Source organism: Cupressus sempervirens, chromosome 8, assembly GCF_028749045.1.
Source record: "Cupressus sempervirens isolate cs-2001-9-10 chromosome 8, ASM2874904v1, whole genome shotgun sequence".
Classification (NCBI taxonomy): domain Eukaryota; kingdom Viridiplantae; phylum Streptophyta; class Pinopsida; order Cupressales; family Cupressaceae; genus Cupressus; species Cupressus sempervirens.
This window is the reverse complement of record NC_143125.1, coordinates 312,565,737-312,576,602: the sequence shown is the minus strand read 5'-3', so window position 1 is coordinate 312,576,602 and position 10,866 is coordinate 312,565,737. Positions and strand designations below refer to the sequence as shown.

The 10,866-nt window shown below is 36.5% G+C and overlaps 1 protein-coding gene across 1 annotated transcript in view; it reads left to right on the top strand.

Moving 5' to 3' along the window:
- The first annotated feature begins 1,453 nt into the window (after window positions 1-1,453).
- LOC149542641 (RGS1-HXK1-interacting protein 1-like) overlaps window positions 1,454-10,866 on the top strand; it is a 70,896-nt gene continuing 61,483 nt past the window's right edge. The window contains exon 1 of the mRNA XM_089797527.1: window positions 1,454-1,775. Within this exon, the coding sequence (XP_089653653.1) occupies window positions 1,497-1,775 (279 nt within the window). The 5' untranslated portion in view covers window positions 1,454-1,496. The remainder of the gene's footprint in view (window positions 1,776-10,866) is intronic.

Sequence of the window (10,866 nt, the reverse complement as noted above, 5' to 3'; positions counted from 1 at the left end):
TTACTGATGAGCTATAGATTCATATGAACCACCTCTTGAAGAGTCTTTGTGCTTTATCTTTGTGAACATCATCTTAATGCTATTAATAAGAAATAGTTTTATGTAACCCACCTCTCATAAAAATAAGATACACTATAGAAATCTCCCTCCCACTACAAAACCTCCGTATCAAATTATCTTCTTCAAGAGTACTAGGTTTTGATGATTAGAAAACTCTTATAGAAAAATAGAATAAAAATCGAGAAAATATTTTTCACAAGAGAGTTCAACAATAAGGAGACAAAAAATAACATCTACAAAACTAACATGAATAAAAACTCAAGCCAATTTCTTAAGGCTTTCTCACTAAAAAAAAAATAATACCAAGAATCAATTATCATTTAGACATTAATGCAATGTCCCTAATGTCGCTATAAGCATCACACTCCAAAATTAATATATTTCAAATTAGTTTGGGGTCATATAGAAGGGGGCTTCCTAAAAAATAGCGTTAGAGCCTCTTGCTACATTTTAGGAATATTTTAAAAGTGATGGTCTAATGAATTTTGTAGTCTTATTCAACTTATAAATTTAAATATTGAAATTTAAGGAAGTTGGTGGTCTAATGAATATAAATGTAAATACAAAATGTTTTCCATATATAATGATTTTAAAAGAATTTTTTTAAATTAAAACTTAGGCAAGTGACAAAAGACACTCCTAAGCTAGTGAGACAATTTCTAACCCCAACCCTTTTGCACTTATTTAAATATGTAATTCTAAAAAGTAGGAATTCCTATTTTGAAGGAGAAAATTCCAATTATTCACGAGACCGCCCTCTTCTTTTAAAATAAAACATGCTAATTGAATAAGCTGTAGGTCCATCACTAACTGCGGCCTCTAGAGTTTTGGTGTTTGGATACATACTTGCTTACTTGAGGTCTTATGTTCTACTCTCACCCCTCTCCCCATGTGGTGTTAATGCTGGGCCAATGCACCCCAGGACCCATGTGATGGTGGGGTCCCCGACCTATTGCCGGTTGAGCTCACAAACATGCTTACTAAATAAGTTGCAGGTCCATCACCAACTCCGACCTCTGGAATTTTGGTATTTAGATACATGCTAATTTGAGATCTTATGTTCTTCACAAAACCACCTCTTATTTAAAAAAACTAGAACTCAACTTCCCTATAAGACCCCTTACCTAGACTAGTACCAAAAAAACAAAGGCTCACCCCCTTTATTTCTAAATTTATTTTGCTCCTACGTATAATGGAATTTCACATCACAATTGAGTAGAGTTGGTTCTTATTTGAAGAACAAGTATTTACAAATCACAGACCTCAAGAAGGTTTCAAGAAATACGAGATAGCGAATCGCATAAGCAGTCGGAAGATGCAAATGCCAACAACACACGTTGAAAAACGCTAACCTCGTGGAATATATAAACTCTGTGACAAATTCAATCTTTTGAAGGCCAAGAGGGCATAAGGTACAGGGGCTTGTCTCTGGAATAATGGCAGAATCGGCAGTGGATGTGCCGCCCGCGCCCCCTCCATTTGCAGCGGTGGTTATGCCAGATGCCAATGTGGATGCCTCGTCCGAAAATGTGAGATCAGGAGGCGGAGGAGAAACGACTGAAAACAAAGTGAAGCCGTGGCACGTGTCCACGGCTGAACAGGCGCAGGAGCTGAAGCGAACTTTAGTGGAATCTACAGATTCTGCCTTGCAATCGGTAAGGGAAAATGTGGAAGAGCTGCGGGCCAGTTCTTCAATTCAGTATCGCACAATACTGGTAATTCTTTTCATTTTAATCTCATTGCTTAAAAAGCTTCTTTTGCTATTATTGCAAGTGGTAAAAATTGAGCAAAGAATACTTAAATCTTTTTTTTAGTTTAATTTTTTAAAACTATATCTTTTTGTTTTTGAGTTTGTTAAGCTGAAAATTTACTTCCTGGCGGGTTGATCTGTGTAGATGTCACAAGAGTAGTTATTTGTTCACATGTTCTAGCTCGATATTGTAAACTATAATCCCTGCAAGTCGATTAATATATAGTACCGAACATTTCACTGCCTGAACTCATCGATTCAATTGCTTTTAACTTTCGGTTAAATGTCTTCAGAAGGGGGAAAAAAGAAGGAAAAAAACAAAAAACAAAACCGTTGAATAGATTCGTGTACCTTTTCTATTGAAAGATTTCTTGGGTTGAACGTCGAAATGCAATTCATTTTCACACACACCTGTTTATGCATGGCATGGTTTGAATATGCATATCATGTCTGTTATGCGATAGGTTCCTGTGATCTTGTGATGAATTTACTACCTAGTATTTACCGTTTGTGGGGTTGATTTCCTTCCAAATATATATGCCTTTTGACATTGAAGATTCACCTCAATATCTTAGTGCTAAAATTTTCATGGCACTGGGTAGGAGGACCTTTTTATTAAAATTCCACTGAGAGAGAGTTATGAGACCATGTTTCCTTTCCACTCACAAAACATTATGATGTAGGATCTCTCCGAAACACATTTTCAGATAAAAGGTCAAAAGATTGGCAAGAGCCAGATGAGATTCACGATTCTAATATCATTGTCCTTCAAGTTTTGATGCTCAATTTATATTACAAGTATTTTAAAGCCTGATTACTCACATACACATACCTATCTATATACATGCATATATATGCGCACACACATGAACCCCCATATATATCATAATTAGAAGAGAAGATTTGGGGATTCTCAACTCTTCGAAAGGTGTGAAAGTGTCCCTATTGGCAGAATGCCTGGACATTTGGTCCAGACTGCTACAAGAAGGCACCAGAAAGAAACATAGAAATCTAGAAGTGGAAGTGATAAAACAAAGCTAAACTGCTTACTGAAACTAAAACACTAACCAAACTGAACAACACTGAAACTGAAACACCAAATTTACAGAATTCAAGAGCAGATCAAAGCAGACTCAAAAGGAAACCACACAAATGCATTTTTGGAAGAACTGGAATTTCACTATCTTCCAGAACTTAAAATCCCATGGGATATGTCTGGCAACTAGAAGTCGTAATAAAAAATGAAAAGCCATAATCAGGGAAATATATTTTTCCAAAAGATTATAATGGGACCAGATCCACAGTGGCATCTATAAAAGAGTTACATTTTCTTTGCTTTCCTTTGGCTTTGATAATTAAGATATGCTGCCCAAATGTTTGTCTAAGCTTCAGTTTTTGGTCTTCTGAAAAACAATCAATTGTGAGTTTTATATTGTAAATTTTTCTAGGTCTTTTTTTCTTGCCTTAATTTCCAAGCTTTTCTGAATATTTTCACAAAGATGTAAAGTTTGTAAACCTTGTGAACTTGTTCTTGTTTTTAGTAACTTTATGATATCATGAACCTTACCAAATTCTGAAAGGTTCTTGTTTTTGATGTTTTTACAAATTCTCCAACCTTTGTTTTCTTATCTCTCTGTTATGGAAAAGTAAGTTTGCAAGTTGTCCGAAATGCAGACAAGATTGCTTCTCCAGTTCTCCAATTTGTTTAGCACATAAATTCATGATCTTTGCGAATGCTTGAGACAGAGTTTGGTCAAGTTGGTTCATATTTCGAAGTTTGAATAATTGGCTAGTTTGGGAACTTACCAAAAGCCTGAAAAGCCAAAAAAGTGCCTAATCTCTCAAAAAGTGCAACAAGAGCTTCTGCTGTTGGCTTTTCTATGAGTTCTTGAATGTTCTAGCTCACTGAAAGAAAGAATATGCTTTAAAAGGATGATTTGATGCATAAATTGGGGATTTGTGAGCTCATTACTCAATTAAGGACCTAAGATGTGAAAGTCATGGTGGACACTACCAGTATACCAACTGTACCTGTTGCATTAGGAATCGTTGTACACATGTTTTCTTAATGGGTCTACTTTTAGTGGATGCTTTTGATCTAGCATTTTTTTGTCCATTGTTTATTCCTTTGCACATCTCCTCTAAAACAAGTGAGAGTACTGAGCATATTGGGAAATTGAAGATACAAGGGAATTGGGAATCTAGAAGTCTAGAGACTTAGAGAGTCTTGGGCTGCATGCTCTTAGCTTGTGTTTTCAATTAAACTTGTTGATCAGAAATCTCTATAGATATAAGAGAGAAGTACTTATTGCATTGTATAGATAATATATTATAACTAGAGATAGATTGTATTTCATCTTGTGTTATTGTTGTTGTTCATCCACTTTATTTTAATAATTTTAATGGTAGCAAAAGCCATTTTTCAAATAATTTTAACAAAATATTTCTTCACAACCACCTTCATCTTGCCCAAGCATACATCAACTTTCTATTTGGTCTCACACATTTAAACCATCTGGGATTCTTTCCTGATGGTATTTCAGAATGTACCAAGCCCCACTTTTCTACCTGGACACCATACTTCATTTATATATGCTTTTCCCGTTCATGTGTCCTCTTTTGTTCATTTGGAGAACTTGACTTAATTCTTTTGCTGATTGTCAAAACAAAGTTACAGAATGCTTAATAGTCAGTAGGATTCAGTGAATGATCATTATTATTATTTGTGTGCCAGGTTTTCCAACAGAAGTGCTTGAGACAGCTCAATTTTCTAGGTTTGTTCTATTATAGAATAGTATCATTAGCATCTATTCTTTTTAGGAACATGCTTCTGGTCTGACCTAGTAACTTAAATCAGATACAATTCAAACTTATAATCATGAATGTGAACCATTACTTCTGCATTGTCATCAATTGGCACTTGTACATAGTTCAAGTTACTGTAAACCTCTTGTTTGTCACTCTGTTATTATTGATCAGGAATCGAGGATCTGCAGTATGCTCAAATTCTGAGTTAGTCTGAACAACATTGTGTTTTCTTGCGCAACATCCTATTGACAGACCTTATTGGTCAAGAAAACTTTTTAAAATATATATCTTAGAATGTTCTCTGTGGCATGACACAAGGAGAAGTATGTACTGCCCCTGGGACTTCCGAATTGCCTAAACCTGTTGCCTAGCAGCTAAAGTAGTAGGCACTTGAACGGTGCTATCATTGGCGGGTCTTTTCGAGAGCTCAACTGGTTTGTCGTCCTTTTCTTATGGGTGCCTTGATTTTCAAGCCAACGGGTCCAGAACTGGACGTCATGCTTATTTTGGGTTTTTCAAGCTCTCTTCTGGGTACCCCTTCATTTTTTTTGGGTCTTCCAATTTTTTGCCTCAAAGTACGTGCCTTCACAGACTTTCACACTTTTTCACTGAAAACTGTTGATGTGAGTTTTGTTCCATATAACATGCAGAATCAAATACTTAATGTTTTAAGGAGAAACACAAAACATTCAATCCTTTCTTGATATAAGGTCATCTCTCATGCTAAGCTTGCAAAGTAAGATCATGAAATGACTTCAAGGTTCCTTCTATGGTGGATACTTGCTCAGTGAAATAATGTGATTTTCTGGTTGTGACAAAGGGACTTATGCTATTCATTCTATGGATATCAACTCTTGCACCTCTAAAGATTTGGCTTTAGAATGTGCAATGAAAATATAAGTTCTGACTTCCCAATTCCCCACTTCAACTTAAACTTCTAATCTCTATTGCTACTTCTACTTCTACTTCTACTTTGAATGCAAGGAATCATAGATGACTTAGGCTCTACTAAATGCAATCTTGCCAGCGACTCCACCGATCTAATGCAAGCTTCTAAGGAATATACAAATGATTTTCACATCAATATCCTCTCTCCAACCTGTCATCTGGATACAAACCAAAGATTGAACATCAAGTTGAAGTTAAGTGTTTTCATCAGTGCACCATGCAAGGCACTCTTACAATCCTGATGTAGGAGCATGCTAGGTGTAAGGCCAATCTTGCATCACCCAAAAATATTTTATTTTTAGTCTTTTCTATTTTAATAAGGACTAGTAGACAGGGTTGTTACTATTTATGGGAACTTGCTATTTTTAGTAAGTTTGTCATATGAGCCCGGAATGTTCTCATTTACTACAGCAAGGTTCATTTTAGAGATACAAGCCTACTGTAAAAATCTCATTGCTCCACCTTAAGTATCAGAGAAGTTATTGCAGATTTTCGGCGGAACAATTTGCAGAAAAATCTTCAGGCTCACCGTTGGAGGCCTTAGAGTGCTCGGATGAGGTCCAAAAACTAGAGAAAAGGGTGCTAGTGTAGTTTTGAGCTTGTAGATCAGGAGTTGGCGTTTCCGAAAAGTGGTTATAATAGCCAATCGGAGCAACGGTCTGTGAGTTATGGCCTTCCGAAGTTGGGCTACTCGAAACTTCTAAAATAATTGTCAAAGATGTATATGGCCGTATTAAGTTTGAGCATCTAGAACCTTTTTGGGCGGCATAAAATTGCCTATTTAAGAAAGGCCCGAATATTGTCTAAGACAGCTCTGGGTGATAGTTCACAACATGTCTTGCAAAATTATTGTATTGAAGGTGCCCATGTGGGTTAGCATATTGTACTTATGAATTCTGTAATTCCTTATTTGCGGCGCAAATAAGAAGTCCATATATTTTTCTCGCATTTGCTATTGTTTCTTTGTTTCTATTATGAGTTTATGGTATTAAGTGGAGCACCCTACATCAAATCCATAAGAGGCTAGTGGCCTGGATTTGTTTGAGTCATGCAAGTGAACATCTACAATGACTTCCATCCAATTATACTACTTCAAAACAAAATCCTAAACTAAGTGGGGAAATATGGATCACCATGCAGTAATACAAACTTGATCACAACAATTCACCATGCAAGGCACAACAATGAAAAGTAGAGAAAATTTGGTATTATAATGACGGTAGCACTCCTTATATAGGGAGCTCAAATACAACAGACAACCAAGATTGTTTTGAAATCAAGGGCCGAGATGAATACACATAAGCCCTAATTAGGGTTTCCATAAATACCTGCTACAAGCATTAATGCTCACCCAATTACAATTAAGCATCACCTTGTGGGCCAGTGAAAAAATTAAGCAACAATTCTCCAAAAATCCTCCTTGTACAAATGACGGTAGCACTCCTTATATAGGGAGCTCAAATACAATAGACGACCAAGATTGTTTTGAAATCAAGGGTCGAGATGAATACACATAAGCCCTAATTAGGGTTTCCATAAATACTTGCTGCAAGCATTAATGCTCACCCAATTACAATTAAGCATCACCTTGTGGGCCAGTGAAAAAATTACAATGGCTTAATGGGCCAATGAGAAAATTAAAATCTATAACAACTTGATAAGGATAAACGACACTTGGGCCAATGAGAAAAGAACACTTGTAGAAGAAGTCACCTCATCATCTTAACATGCAAAGCAAACCACCACTTGTAAATAATTATAAAATTCTAAATAATAATTGCAATAAGACTTAGAAAATTGTCACAAACTTGCCACTTAATTTTTCAATAAAAATAATTTAATGGGGTAATGCAAATTTGATTGGAAAATATTTATTTTATTAGCATTTATAATTTATTTTCTATTATTTTAATTTCCCATTTGTTAAACCAATGTCATTTGGATAATTTCAATGCAACAATGGGTGAATTAATTAATTAATTTTTTAAATCAATCCATATTTTGCAAAGTCAAGGTAAATTTAACCTCGACCCAATTTAAAACCCACTATTTGCAAAGTCAAGGCAAATTTTGATTTCATCTTAATTTAAAACCACTTTTTATAATAATTTATTATTTATCATTTATTTTTCTATTAATTTGTCACTTTCTCTCTCCCTAGTTTTTTTAATGAATATTTTGGTGTTATTCAAATATTTGAAATTTTGATCTTGTTTCATAATCTCCCAATAAATGTTAAAATTTCAAAGCATTTAATTAAACTCAAGGAGAGGTAGGTGGTTTTGAAATTGAGGTCTCCTGTTAATCACAGAGTGGAAACCACCACTACACACTTAGGCAAAACCATTAAACAAAAAGTGGAAACCACTAGGGACTCGGGCAAAACAATCAAACAAAAAGTGGAAACCACTAGACACTTGGACAAAGCCATCAAACAAAAAGTGGAAACCACTAGGGACTTAGGCAAAACCATTAAACAAAAAGTTGAAACCACTACATGCTTAGGCAAAACCATGGTGGAAATCAAGGGTGACTTAGGCAAGAGCATGGTGGAAATCAAGGATGACTTAGGCAAGTGCATGGTATTGTCCGGAAGTCACCATGCACTTGGGCAAGCACATGTATAGTGAAGATCACTGTGCACTTAGACAAGTACATGTATTGTGCGGAAGTCACCATGCTCTTGGGCAAACACATGTATAGTGAAGATCACCGTGCACATAGACAAGTACATGTATTGTGGAGAAGTCACCATGGACTTGGGCAAGCACATGTATAGTCAAGATCACTGTGCACTTAGACAAGTACATGTATTTGTGGCTCAATTTTAATTTTTCTTTTCACTTTTTTTTTTCAATATATTTTTTTATTTTGCCAAATTTTATCAAATTTCATATTTTCCACACATGGCCAGATTTTGCCCCTTTTTCCTATTTTTGACACTTGGGGAAAAATTTGCCAATTTTTCCTTGTTCAACTTGACTCTTGGAAGGCTCGCAATGTTTTTGAATGTTTGCTAAAACTGCTCTACTCATTAGACTAAGAACAAGAGGAGGTCTCCATTTGCAATGTGGCGATGGTGTGAAAACCTCACAACAAAAACTTGCTACGACATTTTTGACTAATATTTTGCTTGAGGGAAATTAGAAGTTCAATGGTCACAATTATGGCACATGGAAGTAACGGATGCTAATGATCTTTGAATATCAAAATACTGATTAGATTGTTTTGGGTGTTACATAGTGTTCGATTGCATCTAGTACTGATCATGATACCTTTGATCAAAATAATCGGGAGGCAGTGATGCTTCTCAAATTATCCGTAGCTGATGATCAACTCCCTCAGATTCCATCTGACAAGACACTTGTCGAGATATGAGAGCATCTCAAGAAACTTCATGAGACTTTAAACAAAAATAGGGCCTTCTTTCTCAAGAACACTCTGTTTTCTATTGTCATGGACGAGTAAAAATTGCTCCAGGAACACCTGAACAAGATTTAGGAAATCCATGATCAGTTGCTTGCCATTGGACACAAGATAGAGGAAGATAAAATTTTGGTAATAACCCTCAAAAGTTTACCCAAGTCCTATGAGCATTTTATCGAGACTCTCAACACCACTTCTACTAGTGTTGATCCAAAGTTCACAGATCTTTGTACACTTATGCTTTAGCAAGATTGGTGGAAACAATAGTTCGGTAGCAGTTCCATCTCCACCTCCACAGAGCAAGTCATTACTGCTAAATCCTTTCAAAAGGATAAGGGAAAGTCTCATTCGCAACAGTCTTCTCAGTAGGAGTACTTTGCTCCAGCATTATAAGGCTCCAAGAAAAAGAACACGCAATGCAACTACTGCCATAAGTATGGTCACATGACGGTTGAATATCGAGAATGCTTAACTGTCCAATCTTAAGCAATCTAGTTCACAACCCAAAGCAAAAAGTGCAGAGCTCACTGAGCAGATAGAATAGACTTTTTACACCTTCATGGCTAAAAGACTTGCAGATCATGTGAAGCTGTTTGCCTGGTATATTGATTCAGGTGCTTCTTGACATTTAACCCACCGTAGAGATTGGTTCACTGATTACTAGCCTTTTTTAGATTTAGTTATTTTTGGTGGAGGGAAGAGTACGCTGTTGTCGACAAAGGCAATATTTATAATCAGTTTGCTTGGAGGAATCTCATTTTCCTTGATGTGTACTATGTTCCAGGTATGGAACTAAATCTTCTTTCAATTAGTCATATGTTGCGACACTCTCCATGATTGGATCACCTTCCATTCACATTAGTGCACCATCAGTGATAGGGAGACTCAATCTGTTGTTGCACTTGGTCTTGAGGTTCATGGTCTTTTCAAACTTGTTGATTCTAGTGATTCTCGGGACATAGCTATGGTTGTTGGATGGTCTTCTGTCAATTCACTTTCGCATTAACAGTACGAGCACTTAAATGTGCATTATCTCTCTAAGTTTGCTTAGGAAGAGCTTTTCCTTGGATTGCCAGAGATTTAGACTCAACAACTTGGAGTTTGCGATGTGTGCCAGACTGGGAAGCAAAATTGCACACCTTTCAAAAGTGGTGATTCATGGTGGACTTCTCAGGTACTTCAGCTTGTTCATGCTGATATCTGCGGGCCCTATGGCTACTCCTTTTGTTCCTGGGTTTAGGTATTTTGTGTTGTTTGTTGATGATTTCAGTAGAAAGATGTGGGTGTATTTTCTTAAAAAGGAATCAGATGTGTTTACTGTATTTCAGAAGTTTAAACCTCTAGTTGAAAAAGACTGGGAAATCTATTATTGCTCTTAGGATAGATAATGGGGGGGGGGGGGGGGGGGGATTTTGTTCTATTGAATTCTCTAGCTTCTGTGATACTCATGGCATCAAGTGCCGGTTAACCACACCTCACACATCACAAAAAAATAGTGTAGTTGAACACCGGAACAGAACAATCACCAAGATGGCTTGATCCATGCTCGAACACAGACATGTTTTGAAGAAGTAGTTAACACCACAGTTTGTCTTTTGAACTAGTCACCCACTATGGCGGTCAAAGGTAAGACTCCAAAAGAGGCTTGGTCAGATCACAAGCCCAAAATTAGTCACCTGAAGGTTTTTAGCTCTCTTGCCTATGTTTGGATACCTGCTACATTATGCACCAAGTTGGATGCCAAGAGTCAGAAACTCATGCTTGCTAGATACAATAGCCTTCACAAAGCCTACCGTATGATCAACACTAAGACATCTCGTCTCCTGAACAGTCATGATGTAGTCTTTGATGAGAAGCGAGGACCTTTCATGCCT